The following is a 20,603-nucleotide window of genomic DNA, read 5'->3' on the forward strand; positions in this document are numbered from 1 at the left end:
CCGCTTCCTAAAACCAAAAGTGGGAATCAATATCTTTTGACTATAATGGATGTGTCTACAGAGGCCATTCCAGTATGCAATCTTACAGCTAAAAAGGGCAGCACAGTGGCGTAGTGGTTAGCATTGCTGCCTCACGCACCGAGGTTCCAGATTCGATCCCAGCTCTGGGTCACTGTCCGTGTGGAGTTTGCACATTCTCCCCGTATTTGCATGGGTTTCACCCCCACAACCCAAAGATGTGCAGTGTAGGTGGATTGACCACGCTAAATTGCTCCTTAATGAATTGGGTGCTCTAAATTTATATTTAAAAAAAGATTGTGGAGGAGTTACTTAAATTCTTTACTAGATATGGACTACCCTCAGAAATATAATTGGATCAAGGATCAAGTTTTACCCTAAGGTCATTCAAGGAAGTTATAGATAGCTTAGGTGTAAAACAATTTACATCAACTGCATACCATCCAGAATCGCAGGGAGCGTTAGAAAAGTGGCATCAGACATTAAAGACAATATTAAGGGCTTATTGTCAAGATTATCCAGAGGGTTGGGAGAAAGGAATTCCATTTGTACTGTTTGCAATTAGGGATGCACCTAATGAATCAACCAAATTCAGTCCTTTTGAACTAATGTTTGGTCATGAGGTAAGACGACCACTTAAATTGATTGCGCAGAAATTGGTGAGTGAGCAGTAGAAATTACATTATTGGATTACGTGTCAAATTTTAGGGAACGTTTAAATAGAGCAGGTGAATTGGCTAGACAACATTTAAAAGTTGCACAACATGTGATGAAACGGGTAGCGGACAAGAAAGCAAAAGTTCGTAGTTTTGCCAGTGGAGATAAAGTTTCAGTATTCTTACCAGTGGTAGGTTTTGTGGACCTTATCAGTTTGAAAAGAAAATAAATTAAGTAAGGTGAATTGTGGTAAGAACGCCAGATAGAAGGAAAACTCACCGAGTGTGTCATGTGAATATGCTTGAAAGGTACTTTGAAAGGGAAGGAGAGCAAAAGGAGGAGGTTTGAGTGATTCTAATCAAAGTGAAGAACCAAATCCAGATGACTCTGAATTTGACATTCCTCAAATTAAATTGGATAATGAGGATGTTCTTAAAAATTGGGATAAATTGTTGAGTTACCTTCCAGAGGAAAAACTAACTGACCTGAAAGAGTTATTGATATCACTTGGGAAAGTTTGTGGAGATAAGTTGGGAAGTACTAAACTGTCTATACATGATGTAGATGTGGGAAATGCTGTTCCAATTAAACAACATCCATATAGACTTAATCCTTTAAAATTGGCACAGGTTAACAGAGAAATTGAAAGTATGCTTAAAAATGGCATAATTAAAGTGGGTTGCAGCCAATGGAGCTCACCCATAGTGATGGTACCGAAACCGGACGGTACCCAACGATTGTGTCTGGACTATAGAAAAGGTTAATGCAGTTACAAGAACGGACTCTTATCCTGTCCCACGCTTGGAGGATTGCATTGAGAAGGTGGGACAATCAGCTTTTATTTCCAAACTGGAGTTACTTAAAGGTTATTGGCAGGTACGTTTATCCGAAAGGGTGAAGGAGATTTCAGCTTTTGTGACTCCAGATGGTATGTACCAATTCAAAGTTATGCCATTTCATGAAAAACGCCCCAGCCACATTTCAACGGTTAACTAACAAAGTTGTTTCAGGATTACCCAATTGTGTGATATACATCGGCGATCTGGTGATTTTTAGTCAGACATGGAAAGAACACTTGAAGCATCTGATGGAGTTCTTTGATCGACTTCAGAAGGCGGGTTTGATGGTAAATCTAGCCAAAAGCGAATTTGGAAAAGCCCAAGTCACTTTCCTTGGCCATACAATTGGACAGGGTCGAATGGTCTCACGGGATGTGAAAACAAAAGTTATTGGGGAGTTTCCAATACCCTCGACATGAAGGGAAATAATGCGATTTATTGGACATGAGTGGATTTTACCAAAAATTTGTCCTAAATGTTAGCAGTGTGGTTGCTCCATTGACGGACTTGCCGAAGAAGTGTAGCAAATTTCAGTGGACGGCGGAGTGTCAACAGGCATTTGAATGCCTGAAGGCGGTGTTAACCACTGCTCCTGTGTTGGCCACCCCAAATGGCACAAAACCAATCAAAGTGGCTGTCGATGTGAGTGATGTGGGTGTAGGTGTTGTGCTCTTGCAAGAAGATGACGAAGGAATAGAGCGGCCTATTGGCTATTTTCCAACAAAATTGAATAATCACCAGAGGAAGTATTCAACGATTGAGAAGGAGACTTTGAGATTTGTGCTGGCTTTGCAACATTTTCACATTTATGTGACCAGCAATTTGTCTGAAACTATTATATATACTGATCATAATCCTTTGACGTTTTTAGAGCGATTCCGGAATAACAATGCCAGACTGTTTCGACTGTTACAGCCATTTCATTTAAAAATAATACATGTGCAGGACGCGAAAACGTGATAGCCGATGCTTTGTCACGAATGTGATGAAGAGAAGCAGGTTCAACGGTGGAAGAATGAACAAATAAAATGGACTGTTTTGTTATTACTGATTGCCTGTTTTGTTTTTGTTTTTAAAAAAAGTATATTTGTTACAAAGAACAAAGAAAAGTATAGCACAGGAACAGGCCCTTCGGCCCTCCAAGCCCTTGCCGACCATGCTGCCCGACTAAACTACAATCTTCTACACTTCCTGGGTCCGTACCCCTCTATTCCCATCCTATTCATGTATTTGTCAAGAATCCCCTTAAATGTCACTATCGTCCCTGCTTCCACCACCTCCTCCGGTAGCGAGTTCCAGGCACCCACTACCCTCTGTGTAAAAAAACTTGCCTCGTACATCTATTCTATACCTTGCCCCTCGAACCTTAAACCTATGCCCCCTAGTAATTGACCCCTCTACCCTGGGGAAAAGCTTCTGACTATCCTCTATGTCCCCAATTTTGTAGACCTCTATCAGGTCGCCCGTCAACCTCCGTCGTTCCAGTGAGAACAAACTGAGTTTATTCAACCGCTCCTCATAGCTAATGCCCTCCATACCAGGCAACATTCTGGTAAATCTCTTCTGCACCCTCTCTAAAGCCTGCACATCCTTCTGGCAGTGTGGCGACCAGAATTGAACACTATACTCCAAGTGTGGCCTAACTAAGGTTCTATACAGCTGCAACATGACTTGCCAATTCTTATACTCAATTCCCCGACCAATGAAGGCAAGCATGCCTTATGCCTTCTTGACTATCTTCTCCACCTGTGTTGCCCCTTTCAGTGACCTGTGGACCTGTACACCTAGATCTCTCTGACTTTCAATACTCTTGAGGGTTCTACCATTCACTGTATATTCCCTACCTGCATTAGACCTTCCAAAATGCATTACCTCCCATTTGTCCGGATTAAACTCCATCTGCCATCTCTCCGCCCAAGTCTCCAAACAATCTAAATCCTGCTGTATCCTCTGACAGTCCTCATCGCTATCCGCAATTCTACCAACCTTTGTGTCGTCTGCAAACTTACTAATCAGACCAGTTACATTTTCCTCCAAATCATTTATATATACTACAAACCGCAAAGGCCCCAGCACTGATCCCTGCGGAACACCACTAGTCACAGCCCTCCAATTAGAAAAGCATCAGAGCTGGCTTTGAAAGCAGACCAAGGCAGGCCAGCAGCACGGTTCAATTCCTGGCACAGGCGCCGTAATGTGGCGACTAGGGGCTTTTCACAGTGACTTCATTGAAGCCTACTTGTGACAATAAGTGATTTTTATCTTTTATCTTTATCATTGCTACTCTCTGCCTTCTATGACCTAGCCAGTTCTGTATCCACCTTGCCAGCTCATCCCTGATTAAGTGTGACTTCAACTTTTGTACTCGTCTACCATGAGGGACCTTGTCAAAGGCCTTACTGAAGTCCATATAGACAACATCCACTGCCATTACCTGCATCAATCATCTTTGTGACCTCTTTGAATAACTCTTATCAAGTTAGTGAGACACGACCTCCCCTTCACAAAACCACTAAAGCCTCTCACTAATACGTCCATTTGCTTCCAAATGGAAGTAGATCCTGACTTGAAGAATTCTCTCCAGTAATTTCCCTACCACTGACATAAGGCTCACCGGCCTGTCGTTCCGTGGATTATCCTTGCTACCCTTCTTAAACATTGGCTATTCTCCAGTTCTCCGGGATATCAACTGAAGACTGAGGATCCAAAGATTTCTGTCAAGGCCTCAGCAATTTCCTCTCTTGTCTCCTTCAGTATTCTGGGGTAGATCCCATCAGCCCTGGGCACCTATCTATCTTAATATTTTTCAAGACCCCCATTACCTCGTCTTTTTGGATCTCAATGTGACCCATTCTATCTACACACCCTTCTCCAGACTCAACGTCCACCACGGTAGCACAGTGGTTAGCACAATTGCTTCACAGCTCCAGGGCCCCAGGTTCGATTCCGGTTTGGGTCACTGCCTGTGCGGAGTCTGCACATCCTCCCCGTGTGTGCGTGGGTTTCCTCCGGGTGCTCCGGTTTCCTCCCACAGTCCAAAGATGTGCAGGTTAGGTGGATTGGCCATGATAAATTGCCCTTTGTGTCCAAAATTGCCCTTAGTGTTGGGTGGGGTTACTGGGTTATGGGGATAGGGTGGAGATGTGGACCTTGGGTAGGGTGCTCTTTCCAAGAGCTGGTGCAGACTCGATGGGCCGAATGGCCTCCTTCTGCACTGTAAATTCTATGATAATCTATGAATTCCTTCTCTTTGGTGAATACTGATGCAAAGCCAATTCCTTCTCTTTGGTGAATACAGAAGCATTGGATCTGTTTCTGGAGCCTGGCCCGTTTCAATTCAGTCATATGTAACAGCACTAATGGGATCTCTAGATATCTGTACTGCCGCTAGTGCCCTCTACAAAATGGTAATTTTGTCTCAATTCACTGTTGGTGGAGGAAAAGATAGTAGAATAACGGTCAGGAATGGTGAGAGTGATTACGCTTGACAGGGATGGTGGTGTGCAGCATGTGGAAATCCGCGGAATGCAGTACAGTCCCTGACAATCATGGTTGGCGCGGCGCCGGTCGGTGGCCACTCTATGCGGCCCCCCTGCCAATTCTCGGCTCGGGATAGGCCGAGCGGCCGTCATAAAAAACCCCGAGTCTCCTCGGTGCCATCCGCACCTGCTCTCAGCTGGCGGGAACTCAGCGTGGAAGGGTCGGGGGGGCGACCTGTGGTGGTGGGGGGGGGGGGGGGATGGAGGGGGGCCCGACCCCGGGGGGGCCTCCGATGTGGCCTGGCCCACGATCGGGGCCCACCGATCAGTGGGCCAGCCTATCTGGCGGGGGTCCTCCTTTCTTCCGCACCGGCCCTTGTAGCCCTGCGCCATGTTGCGTCGGGGCCGGCGTGTTGAAGGGCGCCACTGCGCATGCGCGAATCCCGCAGCGCCCAGTTCACAACAGGATCAGCAGCTGGAGCGGTGTGAACCACTCCAGGTCCATGCTGGCACCCTCAAGGGGCCAGATTTGCTGATCCTGAGGCCGTGTTGACGCCGCCGAGAAATGTGACGGCATTTCCGACGGCGTCAACACTTAGCCTCAGGATCACAGAATCCCGCCCTTTATTCCAGGAGGTAGTCACATCCCATTAGGTTAGGGAGAACATCAAGAGGTGGTCAATGTTGATGGACTGGAGGGTCCGACTGCAAGTCGGAGAGGTATGGAGATCCAGCATGTTGCGCTGGTGAAGCCTCAGCTCTTGACTTTGACCAACAGGTATGAGGCATTTGCAATCTGTGTGGATGAGTAGAACTGCAGAGTGGATGAGCAAACTGATCATGACACCATGGTGCAGGATGCCATTCGAGTGGGGAGAGTGAAAAGGAACATAAGAACTAGGAGCAGGAGTAGGCCATTTGGCCCCTCGAGCCTGCGCCGCCATTCAATGAGATGATGGCTGATCTTTTGTGGACTGAGCTACACTTTCCCACCCGAACACCATAACCCTTTATTCCTTTATTCTTCAAAAAACTATCTATCTTTATCTTGAAAGCATTTAATGAAGGAGCCTCAACTGCTTCACTGGGCAAGGAATTCCATAGATTCACAACCCTTTGGGTGAAGAAGTTCCTCCTAAACTCAGTCCTAAATCTACTTACTCTTATTCTGAGGCTATGCCCCCTAGTTCTGCTTTCACTCGCTAGTGGAAACAACTTCCCCGCATCTATCTTATCTATTCCCTTCATAATTTTATATGTTTCTATAAGATCCCCCCCCCATCCTTCAAAATTCCAACGAGTACAGTCCCAGTCTACTCAACCACTTCTCGTAATCCACCCCCCTTAGCTTTGGGATTAACCTAGTGAATCTCCTCTGCACACCCTCCAGTGCCAGTATGCCCTTTCTCAGGCAAGGAGACCAAAACTGAACACAATACTCCAGGTGTGGCCTCACTAACACCTTATACAATTGCAGAATAACCTCCCTAGTTTTAAACTCCATCCCTCTAGCAATGAAGGACAAAACTCCATTTGCCTTCTTAATCACCTGTTGCACCTGTAAACCAACTTTTTGTGACTCATGCAGCAGGACACCCAGGTCTCTCTGCACAGCAGCATGTTTTAATATTTTATCATTTAAATACGGGCAGCACGGTAGCATTGTGGATAGCGCAATTGCTTCACAGCTCCATGGTCCCAGGTTCGATTCCGGCTTGGGTCATTGTCTGTGCGGAGTCTGCACGTCCTCCCCGTGTCTGCGTGGGTTTCCTCCGGGTGCTCCGGTTTCCTCCCACAGTCCAAAGATGTGCGGGTTAGGTGAATTGGCCAATGATAAATTGCCCTTAATGTCCAAATTGCCCTTGGTGTTGGGTGGAGGTGTTGAGTTTGGGTATGGTGCTCTTTCCAAGAGCCGGTGCAGACTCAAAGGGCCGAATGGCCTCCTTCTGCACTGTAAATTCAATGATAATCTATGATTAATCTAAGACAAAGGTTCGGCACAACATCGTGGGCCGAAGGGCCTGTTCTGTGCTGTATTTTCTATGAAATAATAATCCTTTTTGCTGTTATTCCTGCCAAAATGGATAACCTCACATTTGTCAACATTGTATCCCATCTGCCAGACCCTAGCCCATTCACTTAGCCTATCCAAATCCCTCTGCAGACTTCCAGTATCCTCTGCACTTTTTGCTTTACCACTCATCTTAAGTGTCGTCTGCAAACTTGGACACATTGCCCTTGGTCCCCAACTCCAAATCATCTATGTAAATTGTGAACAATGGTGGGCCCAACACTGATCCCTGAAGAACACCAATAGCTACTGATTGCCAACCACAGAAACACCCATTATTCCCCACTCTTTGCTTTCTATTAATTAACCAATCCTCTATCCATGCTACTACATTACCCTTAACGCAATGCATCATTATCTTATGCAGCAATCTTTTGTGTGGCACCTTGTCAAAAGCTTTCTGGAAATCCAGATAAACTACATCCATTGGTATATTATATATAACATGCTAGTGATAGGAGGCCAGTACTGTAAGGAGGATAGACACTGTTCCCTGTAGCTGTAACTGGGAATGCCAAAGGCTGTCTTGCCAGCCTGATTCCAGGGTTAGAGCATCTCCTGCTGCTGGATGAACCTGGAGTGGGAGGGGAAAGATCCAGTTACCTTGGTCCATGTAGGAGCCAATGGCAAAGGTAGAATTAGGAATGATGTTCTGCTGAGAGCTTGAAGAGTTAGGATCCAACACAAAACATCAAACATAATCTGCTCCGGATTGTTACCTAATTGGCATAGGGTCAAACAGATCAGAGGATTAAATGCGTGGCTGAAAAGATAATGTGGGAAGAAGGGAATTATGGCACCAGTACTCAGGAAAGCAAAGCTGCTCTGTCGGAATATGCTGCATTTAAAATAGGCTGGGACCGGTGTCCAGCCGAATCGTATAGCTATGAAGAGAGATTTAGAAATCCAAAAGAAACAAAACAGTGTAGCAATGTGGGTAAAAGCAAGCAGAGAGGGATAAAAAGGAACAGAGAGCTTAACAATAATTGTGCATCAACATGCAGGGAATATTAAAAAAATAATTGAAGGTCCTTTACCTGACTGCGCGAAGCATCCACAATAAGATAGATGAACTAGTGGCACAAATAGAGATACATGATTTAGATCTAATCACCATTACACAAACATAGTTACATGGTGACCAAAGTTGTGGAATAAATATTCCTGGGTACATAATATTTCAAAAAGAAAGTCAGAATAGCAAAGGAGAGGAAAGTAGGGGTAGCCTTGATAGTAAAGAATGACACAAGGACATTAACAGGGAAGGATCTCGGCTCAAAAGATGAGGAAGTTGAATAATTATGGGTGGAGATTAGGAATTGCAAGAGTCAGAAAATGCTGGTGGGAGTATTTACAGGCCCCCTAATAGTAGTTATACACACATACTGAGCATTAAACAAGAAGTTATTGGATTTTGTGACAAAGACAATGTAATCATTGTGAAGGATTTTAATCTTCATATAAACTGGACCAACCAAATTGGGAAGGGTAATCCAGAAGATGAGTTTGTAGAATGTCTCTGTTCCAGCTCCTTGGAGCATTATGTTGTTGAACCAATAAGGGATAAACCTATTTTAGATCTAGCATTATGTAATGAGGCAGATAGTAAAAGATACACTGGGAGCTAGTGATCAGAATACAATTAAGTTCCATTTAAGTGTGAAAGCGATATACTACAATCACAAACAAGAATCTTAAACTTAAACAAAGATAATTACATAGGTATGGAGCGAGAACTGCCTAGGGTTGATTGGATAAGTAGACAAAAAGGTATTCCGGTAAATGAACAGTGGGAAACATTTGAAGAGACAATTCAAAATGTTCAACAAAAATACATTCATTGAAAAGCTCAGCAGGAATGATCCATCCATGGTTCATTCAGGACGTTAAGGATAGCATTAGATTAAAAGACGAACAAATTAGGAGTAGGAGTAGGCCATTCGGCCCTTTGAGCCTGCATCACCATTCAATGAGTTCCTGGATGATCTGACTGTAACATCCAGCCTACACTTGATAACCTTGCACCCTCTTGTTTTATCAAGAATCTATCTACCTTTTTGAGGAAGGTGTTCCAAAGGCTCACTATGCTCTGAGCGAAACAGACTCTACTCATCTCTGCCTTAAATGGGCAATGCCTTATTTTTAAACAGTGACCCGTCCTTCTAGATTTTCACACAAGAGGAAACATTCACTCTACAACCACCTTGTCAAGTCCCCTCAGGATTTTAAATGTTTCAATAAAGAATAGTAGTAAGTCTAATGATTTTTAAAGGGCTGGGGATTTAAATAACTTCACGTCATGGCAGTTGTACAGACCTCCACCCTTCAAGAGCATTTACATCTATGCTAAACATTTGTAACTCCCACATTGCATGTGAGACTTGTTTCAGCAAAAATGGAGTCTGTCTGAACTCAGCACTGAGTTCAAATGTTCCTGCTGAGTTCAAGTTTCCCTACAATAAAAGAAAAATACTGCAGGTGCTGGAAATTTGAAACAAGAACAGAAAATACTGGAAAAAAATCAGCAGGTCTGGCAGCATCGGTGGAGAGAGAAACAGAATAAGCGTTTTGAGTTCTGCAAAGTAGAGCTCAGAAGAACAATCATACAGACTCGAAACGTCAAATTTTCTGTTGAGTTTTCTTCATGTGTGTCACATCCCGTCCTCTATTGGTTAAAATGGAATGTGTCAGAAATGGGGGCAGGACTTCCGGATTGAGTTCTCTACCACCATTTTGGAAGGTCCACAATCCCACAAAAATTCTGGGGGGGGGGGGGCATTTTATGGCCCTGTCGAGGGGCTTTGGTGAGACCAGAAAATCCTGCCGGCAGGAGGGGCTGTAAATTTCCACCCCAGTCCTCAGACCCTAATCTGCTGGAATAGTGTATTTGTTAGTATGTTAAATATAATAATTTAAATATACATTTATGCTGACATGAATGCCATCATCAGAGGTGATGCAATATCATGTGACTCAGTTCTCTTGCACAGTTGGTTAGCACATGTAACAGAAGAAACAGGTCTCCATTAAAGCTCAATTTGTAACCTCCTTCAGCTTTGTATTAACTGAGAATACACCAACTTATCTGAATAAAGCACTTTGAATTAATGTCCCATAGCACTTCACAGGAGTCATGAAGCCATCTCCAGAGAGGTGGCCGTGGAGGGATTTTAATGTAAGGATGAGAATTTTAAAAATCAATGCACTTCTGGACCAGGACCAGGTCAGCAGGGAGAGGAGTGATGGATGAACAGGCCTTGGTGCGAGTTAGGGTACAAGCAGCAGAGTTTTGGGTAAGCTCACGTTTACAGAGCATGCAAGATGGAAGGCTAGTCAAGAGTGTAGTGGATTAGTCGAGTTGGGAGCTGACAAAGACACGGTTGAGATTTTCAACAGTCTTGAGGTGGGGCTGGAGTCAGACATTGTTGCAGGAGGTAGAAATTGGTCCTGACTGGTTATCCAATGAGGCGTATAGAAGGATTGGGAAGATGACTGACACACAAGGATCTTTCCATCAGCATCCAAAGGAGGCGCTCGTGGAATGGATACGATGTTGAATCTCTGCATCAATGTCAGCCTTAGAGGAAAGGTGGCTCCCAGGTGGGGGAAATGTTCCACATTTGGGAGGGTTCCTCCATTGATCTTGATGGAGGGAGAGAATGGATCATGCCCTAGGACTGGTTGATAAAGGACTTAAGTCTTCTGGAGGTTGAGGCTCAGACCAGTTCTTTGGTATGCTTCCTTGAAGCTGTCAAACGTAGCTTGGAGATTTTCTTCTGAGAATGGAGATGGGAATGTCATCCGCATACTGAAATTCCACGAATGATGTCAGTGTCGTTTTCTTCTTGGATTTCAATTGGTTGAGGTTGAAAAGTTTTCCATCCATCCTGTAGAGGATGTCAACTCCACTGGGAAGCTTGTTCTTGACAAGGTGAAGGGTGGTGGCGATAAAGATGGAGGAAAGGGTGAGAGTGATGACACATCCCTGCTTGACTCCAGTCTTAACCTCAAAGTTTTCTGCGTTATTTCCGTTGGTGAGGATTGTCGCCGACATCTTGTCATGGAGAGGGCGGAGGATGTTGATGAATTTCTCTGGACAGCCGGCCTTTGACAGGGTGCCCCATAGCACTTCCCGATTGACAGAGTTAAAAGCCTTGGTCAGATCGATGAAGACCATGTAGAGTAGTTGATGTTGCTCCTAGCATTCCTCTTGATGTTGCCAAACAGTGAAAATTATGTTTGCTGTTACAAGATTTGGTCCGAAGCCACAATGAATTTCCAGAAGAATCATTTCAGAGACTGGGAGAAGGCGGCTACTAAGGATTCAGATGATGTTCGTCCCGGCAATGGGAGATTTCTTGCTAGTTCTTACAGTCCACTTTGTCTCCTTTCTTGAAGATGGTGGTGATGACAGCATCCCCGAGGTCGGTAGGCATTTCTTCTCTGTCCCAGATTTTCAGGGATAGCTGATGGAGATGAGACGTGATCCCTTCTCCTGCGGCTTTTCCATTCTTCACATCTTTAATGGCGGCTTTGACTTCATCCGCCCTTGGTGGGAGTCCAAGATCATCTCTGACGGGGAGTTGGGGCATTTCTTCAAACACGTACTCATCTATGATTGTATAAATGTTTACAAGTTCTGTAAACTGTTCTCTCCATCCAAGGCTAATGTTTTCTCCGACTGTCAAAAAGGTTCTGTCCTTCTCCGAACTGATTTGAGGTCTAGGGTATTGGGTCTGTATATTGCCTTGGTAGCATTGAAGAAGCCCTGAGTGTCATGCTTGTCTGCGAGGAGTTGCAGCTCCTTAGCTTTCTCAGTCCACCATTGATTCTTGATTTTCCGAGTTCTTCTTTGCACCTCCGCCTTTGCTGCTTGAGGAGCTCGCCTCTTTGCCTTGCTAGTGATGTTGTTTTGCGAGGCGATAAGAGCTTTCCTCTTCTGGCCAGTGAGGTCTTGTGTTTGTTCTTGTCGAACCAGTCTCGGTGTTTCCTGGTTTTGTAGCTGATGGTTTCTTCACGGCTTGAGATGATGGCTGTCTTCAGATCTTTCCAGTTTTTCTCCATTCCATAAGAATGAACACATCGGTATTTTGGTGTAGACATTGTTGGAAGTCTGCTAGCATGCTTGACACTTGAACCCGCTTAACATTGATCTTTTAATGCCAAAACAAGACCTCAACAGCAGATCAGGCGGAAGGTACTTGTATGCTTTCAATGGCTGTGATGGCAGATGAAAGCTACAGCAGTAGGGAGATTGCCAGTCGTTGAGGTTCCCTTGCCATTAGAACTGGGCCTTCCCACTGCCAAGGAGCATGTGTCTACTGATGTGCAACGGCGTTTCCATGTTAAAAGATGTCCCACAAAGGCATCCATCGAGAGGAAACCAACACACACCCACACAGACAAATCCTGCAGCGAGAGGTGACGGGCACAGGACTGTGAGATCTGGATGTCCCTAGCTTCAGGTCAGCACGTAGGGGGTGGAGTTTGATTCAGTCGCCTGGCTCTTGGAATAGGAACAGGAGAGAATTTTGGCAGCTTTCTTCACGACTGAGTAGCCCTCTTCAAGATCCCCGCATGGGGAAAAGGTGAGAAAATGTGCCCTAAAAATAGTCAGTTCCATCCCCAACCTGGCTGGAAAACCGCATCCAGCAGCTCATCCACCTGCAGTCAGAAAATCAAAGTTAAACTCAATTTTGGAAGCTGGGATATACAAACCCTCGTGGATAATGAGTAAAACAATTGACCGGAATGGAGAACTGCCCTTGTGGCCCGTGAACTCAGACACTTTTTACATTGACCTCGCTGTCCTGGAAGAGAGCCAAAGAGCAGGTGAAGGGCAGCTGAGGGAAGAAGGCGGTGGTTACACCTTCGTCTGAAGAGGAAAACCCCAAAGTTCAGCTCAGGACGCATGGAATTGGATTCACCATCGGGAACAAACTCATTCACCGGATCTCGGAGCTCCCTGCCGACGTCAATGAACGCCTCATGACTCTCTGTCTGCAACTTGCCAAGAACCAGCAGGCAACAGTCTTGAATGTCAAACCTTGATGCCACTGATGAGTCCAAAGAAGGTTTCTACTCCACCCTGGGCAATGTACTCTCCAACATTCCTCAGGAAGATAAGATCACCCTCCTTGGGGCGTTCAACACCATGGTTGGAAAAGACTCCCAATCTGGATATAAACCATCGTAAAGGAAGATGTTGGGAATTGCAGGGTTCTGCTGCTCACCAAATGCACGGAACACCATCTTATCATTACTAACACACTATTCTGCCAAAAAGACAAGTTCAAGAATTCCTGGAGATATCCACAATCAAAGCACTGGTGCATGATCGACTTCATCATCGTCTGACCCAAGACCAAAAGGATGTCTTCGTCACTAAAATGATGAACAGTGCAGATGACTGCTGGACAGACCACCAGCTCATCCACTCCTCTAAGTCCATCAAACTCCAACAGAAGCAGCAGAGGATGAAGAAAAGATCAACATTGAGTGGCTTCAAGAGCAAAGCATGCGAGCGAACTTCCAACAATATCTTCACCAAAATCTCCAAAGTATTCATTCCAATGGAGTGGAGGGCATAGGGTGATGGGTAATTAATTGGCACTTATTTATAGAGGTTATAAGGGGCCATGGGAATAGGTTGGGGGTCATGATTGGCACTAAGTTGGCACAGGGGCTATAAGTGACCACGGGGTTGCCTAGGAGGTTTTAGGGGTGAAGGTAATTGATGTTTAAGAAAACAACTGGTACAAAGTCCCAGAGAACTGAGGTAGGCCTCTTAAACAGCTGTGACTGCCTCTGATTTCCATTAAGGGGTGGTGAACCCGACTCCATTCCACAACCCCTGCCCCAGAACAAAGTTTCTGCCACTTGGCGAGCTTTTCCCAAGTAAGGTGCAGCAAGCCAGGAAATTTCCCGACTCCCAAATGGGTGTGAAAATCCAGGCCAACTTGTGTGTTTTGCATACTGAGCGCCACGGCTGGCTGACTAATAGGCCACTGTTCAGATTCTTTGGAGTAACATCTTATTTGATTAACACTTTAATTGTATAATATGTGTTTTCTTTGAAAAAAATAATCTTGCGTGAATACACTTGTCATGTGAGAGTACCTTTAAGAAATGAATGTTTAAGCAATGTACATTTAAGAAATGGAGCTGATCATATTACTGAAGTGATGTCAGAGGGTGAGGGGAGCTGAGCTCACTTCTGCTTTTTGAGTTTCAGTTTGAGAATGCAGCTGGGAGTATCTGTGTGTTTTGCTGTGAGCTGCATGAAGAAACACAGAGCTGGTCTGTTGATTTCTGCAATCCAAAGACTATAAATATATTGAATGTAACCTAATGTGCTACTATTTTTGAAGGTTTCAAGTCTTTTGGATGTTTAAAGGAACAGTTTGAAGGATTATTTAATGTTATAGTCTTTTGGGGTTATCTTTGAAGTAATAGGTGTTAAGATATTCAATGTTTGTTTTTAAAAGGTTAACTTGAGTTCATAGAATAAACATTGTTTTGTTTTAAAAACCACTTGCCCATTTCTGCTTTATCACACCTGGAGAGTACGCCGTGTGCTTCCCACACCACAATCTATTAAAAGTTGTGGGTCGGTTGAACTCCATGAAACACTTTGGAGTTCTGTAAACCCGGACCCATAAAGCACTATACTTGAAAACCTTTTAAATGCAAGATGTTGTATGAGGACAACTATGGTGACAACCCAATTAAACTTCCTGTGGGTCGTGTGGAGAACAAACTCCCTGCTGACCTAGCAGAGGCTCAGCAGCGGACTTGTTGATTCATTGCCATAAAAGCTTGCCCAGGTAGGAACCGAGCTGCAGAGTAGTCCCGACTGGGACTGGGACTGTTACTTGTAAAAACTTTCCTTTTGGAAATAAACCATTTTTTGACTCCCTTTCCGGACTCCTCCATGACTATCAAATTGGCGATGAGGATAAAGCCGAACTACAATCGGCGCTGCTAGTCATTTGGAGCACAGCCACCTCTCTTCACAAAGGAATAAGGGGCGGAATTCTCCCAGACCTGCGCCGGGCTGGAGAATCCCCATGAACGGGCCACGTCACCACAACGCGATTCTCCGCAATGCGGAGAACCAGTGCCATTGGCACCGGCTTGGTGCACTCTATGCGGCCGGCCCGCCGATTCTCCGGCCCGGATAGGCCGAGCGGCCGTAGCAAAAGAGCCGAGTCCTGTCGGTGCCGTTCTAACCTGCTCTGAGCCGGTGGGACCTCGGCGTGCAAGGGTCGGGTGGCGGCCTGTGGGGGGGGGGGGGGGGGCCCGCAATCGGGACCCACCGATCGGCGGGCCGGCCTCTGTGGCTGGGGCCTCCTTTCCTATGTGCCGGCCCCTGTAGCCCTGCGCCATCTTGCGTCGGGGCCGGCGCGTTGAAGGAGGCCACTGCGCATGCGCGCATTGGCGCCACTGCGCATGTCTTTGTTGCCGCTGGTGCAACGGCGCATGTGCGGATCCCGCGGTGCCCAGTTCGCGCCGGGATCTGCAGCTGGAGGGGCGCGAACCTGTCGGGGCCAGAATTAGACGTGGGAGTGGCCCGTTCACGCCGTCGTAAAACGCGACGGCGTTTACAATGGCATGGACACTCTGCAGTGGCATTGGAGAATCCCGCCCAAGGTTTGCACTGTTTTGAAAATGCTGCTCTTTGGCAGACTCAATGCATTCTATGCGGGTGTCGAGGACTGGACTCAAGCGTTTGTGTTATTTATTTAAGGCAAACTCTATCATTGGGGATGATTGTCAGATGGTGATTCTTGACCGCCTGTGGGAGCCCCACTTTCAGCATCATTAAGAGCCTAAAATGTGCCACTGCCCCAAACTCGTACAGAGGTACCAATTTAATATGGCCATGGGGACCCCCACGTGAGTCTGTTATTGAGTTTCTTGTGCAATTATGCAAACTGACAGAGATTCGCGACTGTGGGCCATCCCTACCAGAGAACTGATGGAGGATGATCCAAGGCAGTACGTCACCTGTGGCCTGTGAAACCGCAGAGATAGGAAACCACAGGCCAGCCAGCAAACCTGCCGCCCGACCCAAGGGAAACACCAACCCAGAGCCAGGACCCTTCACTTAGAACACCCTGATGATGAGGAGTGTTTGCAATTGTATTGCATTGCCGCATCATGAATTGCCCCCATCAGGACTACTGTCCAGGTGAACGCCCACCCATTTGAGATGAAGTTCGACATGGAGCTGTAGTTTCAGTAATAGGGAGGCAGATCTTCGAGGAAATCAGGACTGGAATTCAACAGTTGGGCTTGTGGGACACCGAGGCATGCCTAGCGGCCTATATCGGGGAACATAGAAACATCGGGGAAAAAAGAGCAGTAGGAGGCCATTCTGCTCTTCAAGCCCGCTCCGCCATTCATTATGATCATGGCTGATCATCCAACTCAACAACCTAATCCCGCTTTCCCCCATATCCTTTGTTCCCCTTTGTCAAAAGCCCCGCATAGCCATAGCAGGCACGACGATGATCCTGGTTACTTATGGGCCACAGTCTGTTAGGCTGCCATTTATAGTAGTGCGGGGTCCTGGCATGATTGGCTACAACCCTTCCAGCTGGACTGGCAAAAGATCTTTTGGATGGACCCCAGAGGACTTTACGAAGTCTTGGGGAAGTACTCAGAATTCTTCCGGGAGGGCTCTGGCAAAATTAAGGGGGCCGTGGCCAAAATATATGTGGACTCTGAAGATCAACCAAAATACTCCCGGGCCGGCCCAGTCCCCAATGCGCTACTGGTGAAAGTCGAGGATGAACTCAGCTGATTGGAAGGCCTTGGTATCTGCCAACATGTGGCGTTTGCTGATTGGGCAGTGCCGATAGTCCGGAACTAAAACCTGACAAAACCGTATGCCTGTGCGGAGATTAAAGTTGACTGTGAACAAAGTCTCCCGTCTGGATAGGTACACAATGCTGCGGATAGAAGATCTATACGCAAAGTTAGCTGGGTGTTATTCCTTTTCCAATCTTTATATGAGTCACTCCTATCTCCAGATGGAGCTGGATGCCGATTCCAGACATTACGAAACTTACCCACAGGGGCCTCTATGAGTACAGGGAGTTGCCATCTGGAATATCATTGGCTGGTTCAATTTTTCAGCGCATTATGGAGAACATCCTGAGAGGGCTACCGTGTGCAGTGGTCTACTTGGACAACGTCCTGGTCACCGCAGCCACGGAAAGGGAGCACCTGAGCAACCTGGAGAAAATCCTCCACTGATTTTCCAAGACAAGCTCAAGAGGGGGATGTAATGGAAAATGGAGAAATGTGGCATTTGATCATGTAGCCTCAATATTTTCAGTCACTTGCCCGGTTATTTAACACGGCAGTATTGTTTTTGTTATTTTTATTAACCATAAGCAGTATTTTTCTTAATTTAAATCCTGGAGTCTTTAACCACGTTGTGGGAGAGAAAGAAGATTTTGACCAATATTTTGTCTGTGGGTGTGTGTGGGGTCAACCCCAATGGCAGTTTTTATGTTTATAAGATGAAAGTTTTATGCTTGGAAAGGGACATGCGCTGGGACTCGCGGGGAGCCATTGTTCTTTAAAAAAAACGGCAGTTAGCACCTGCAGGGGCAGTTATTTTTTAAAATAACGGCTGTTAAAGGGCAGTTGAAGCTGCTGAGGGGATTCAGTTGGAGGAAGGCAGCCGGAGGGGAAGGTAGCCAGCGACTGAAGGAGAGAAAAGCCAACGGCAGGCGGAGGCTGAGTGAACAGCTCCATTGATTGGACGAGGTGCCACAGGCTAAGAAGAACAAAGTCGTGAAGAAACAAATAAAGTGCAGGAGGAAGAAAGGAGAAAGAACTGTGAGGCTAGTTTTAATAAACAAGCAGCCCAGAAGATAAATCTGAAGAGTCAAGAATGAAAGAACAGATCTTATGTATCGTTTTGAATAATATTTTATCTTTAAATTTAAAAATAACCTACAAGTTGAGTGAATAACCGTTTATTAAGGTTATTACAAAGCTTACTTATTTTTCTTAAAAAGCTTGATTTGTGAGTCGTACTATTAAGTGACGAGTAGATAAAAGCTTCTAGGGGGACATGGGTTATACCGGCGATTAACCGAACAGCACCCACCTAAGTCTCTCTTGGAGTCAAGGATACAAGGGGATCCCTGTTGACCACACACAAAGATTTCTCAACCCTTTTATGGTTTAGGGGGAGATTTCTCAGGATTTCTAGACCCTTTTGGTTCAAGGGACGATTTCCTGGTCGTGGTTCAAATCCTTCAGGAAAGTGCGCTTTCTACGTCACGGAAGTTACATACTTTGGGTATCTCGTGATCTGGACGGACTATAGGAGTTTCCAATCAAGAGACGCGTACGTCCAAAACTTCAGGGAGGGCAGCCGTTGGATTCCAGGGACGGTGTTACAACAGACTGGGCCTGTTTCGCACCAAGTGAAGACGCATGAACAGGTAGAAGCACCAGGACCACCTCAGGAGCAGGAAGCCAGTGTTAGGACACACCCGACCAGAAGAACGGTCTTCCAGACACATCGCCGTGGTACATGGGGGCCCAGCCAACGAGGTGCAAGAGGTGGTGGATTCCACTCCGAGATGGAGACCTAGGCATCTGAGGCTTCCGTCGGCAATCCTACCAGGGATCAGTCACCAGCGGTGCCCCCCCCCCCCCCCCCCAGAACGTCATCGTGGAAATGACATTTCCCTACATGCTACTCACCAGTGCACTCCCCCTCCCAACGATCCATCCCACAGACACTGGAAGTGCAGCAAAGAGCACAGAGGAACAGAAATCGTCCTGCACGCCCTTCTTCAGAGGACTTAGGGACTTTGAGGGGGAGGAATGTTATAACCCCCGCGAGACACATAGGGATGACCCGATTAATCTCACATGAGCTTCGTGGAGTACGAGCTCCCAGCAGACGAGCAGAGACCCAGCATGAGCTAATTAATTCAGTGCCATAAAAGTTGGCCCAGGTAGGAGCCGAGTTGCAGAGTAGTCCCGGGCTGAGACTGTTACTTGTAAATACTTTCTTTTTGGAAATAAATCATTTATTGACTCTCCTCTCCTGACTCATCCATGATTACCAAACAAGTTAATTTTCCTTCCTGTGGAAAATGGTTGAAAAGCCCTGCAGTGTGACGAAGTATTGTGTGGATCCAGATAACGCTCGACTTAGGAGTTGTACAAATTTGTACCGATATTCAAATCTCACCCTGCCTGATCTGAACTGAGGAAATGTTAAACAGGAAACATCAATGTGACTGAATTTCTAATGCAGCATCGATGATGTTGGTCACTGGATTTATTGCATTTAATGCACTGAAAATACAAATATAACTCCCTTCTCAGGAAATCTGTATCGTGGGAACGATTTGGCCCATTGGGATTTATCGCTTAGGCCAAAGCGATGCTCGGGTGGGATATTTGTTTCTCTGTGTACTGGGTTCAAACTCTGACGCTCCAATAATTCAGCAGCAAACACTGCTTGTTATGCAAATGAAACAGATTGTTTGGAAAGACAGAGGAATGTGTGGCACACTTTGTTTGGAAATTGCCGAGTGGAAGCAACCGGGTAGAATGGAATTCTGCCTCACAATCGGCTTCTAATCACGGCATTATGGAACGTTCGTCATGCCTGCTTCTTTGTGTTAACACAGCTATTGGGAGGTTTCACTATTCTCTTCATAAATGCGTTCCAATTTGCTGATATATGAACGTAAAAAGGGGTCTATCTCCTTATGAAGTATTGGAATTGTGATGAATGTCGGAATATGTTGTGTTATATGTATTTGGTGTAGTAAGGGTTAAAAGCCTGAGTTAGTGTGTGACTGCTGCAGTAGTGGGCTGGATTTTCCAATTCCCCAGCCATGTGTTTTTCAGCGGCCGGCTGTTCGCTGGCAGCAGGATTCTCTCTTTCCGCCGTTTATCAATGTGATTTCCCTTTGGAGTCACCCCACACTGCTGGGAAACCCGCAGGCGGGAAGAGTGAATTCCAGCATGTGGAGAATCCCGGCCAGAGTTTTTAAAAATTCCTGGTTTGCAAGATGGCGAGGCTTTTAGGAGCCACCGGTGCAATTAAAGCATTGTAAAAGTTTGGGCTAATGGATTTTTATTTATTTTAAGAAGATTCTGTGCGGAGTAGTTAATTAGAGACATTGGCCGGAATTCTCCGGTACCCGGCGGGCGGGTTCGTACCGGCGCCAAAGAGTGGCGTGAACCACTCCGGTGTCGGGTCGCCCGGAAGGTGGGGAATCCTCCGCACCTTCGGGGGCTAGGCCGGCGCTGGAGTGATTAGCGCCGCGCCAACCGGCGGCGAAAGGCCTCCGCCGGCCGGATCGAGTTGGCGCATGCGTAAGAGCGCTAGCGTGTTCCCAGAACCGCTGCTGTGATTCCTGCGCATTCGCAGAGGGTTTCTTCTCCGTGCTATGGCGGAGCTTTATAGTGGCTGGCGCGGAGGGAAAGAGTACCCCCATGGCACAGGCCCGCCCGCAGATCGGTGGGCCCCAATCGCGGGCCAGGCCA

The 20,603-nt window shown here is 46.2% G+C and overlaps 1 protein-coding gene across 3 annotated transcripts in view; it reads right to left on the minus strand.

The window, feature by feature from the left end:
* The window catches only part of LOC140426803 (receptor expression-enhancing protein 2-like), a 276,647-nt gene that overhangs the window by 147,286 nt on the left and 108,758 nt on the right, over nucleotides 1-20,603 (minus strand). For 2 of the 3 annotated variants that reach the window (XM_072512001.1, XM_072512000.1), the window contains exon 2: nucleotides 8,102-8,137. The exons of the other annotated variant lie outside the window; for it this stretch is intronic. In XM_072512001.1, coding sequence (XP_072368102.1) covers nucleotides 8,102-8,137 — 36 coding nt within the window. The remainder of the gene's footprint in view (nucleotides 1-8,101; nucleotides 8,138-20,603) is intronic. 3 annotated transcript variants of the gene reach the window in all.

This window comes from Scyliorhinus torazame, chromosome 7 (genome assembly GCF_047496885.1).
Source record: "Scyliorhinus torazame isolate Kashiwa2021f chromosome 7, sScyTor2.1, whole genome shotgun sequence".
Classification (NCBI taxonomy): Eukaryota; Metazoa; Chordata; class Chondrichthyes; order Carcharhiniformes; family Scyliorhinidae; genus Scyliorhinus; species Scyliorhinus torazame.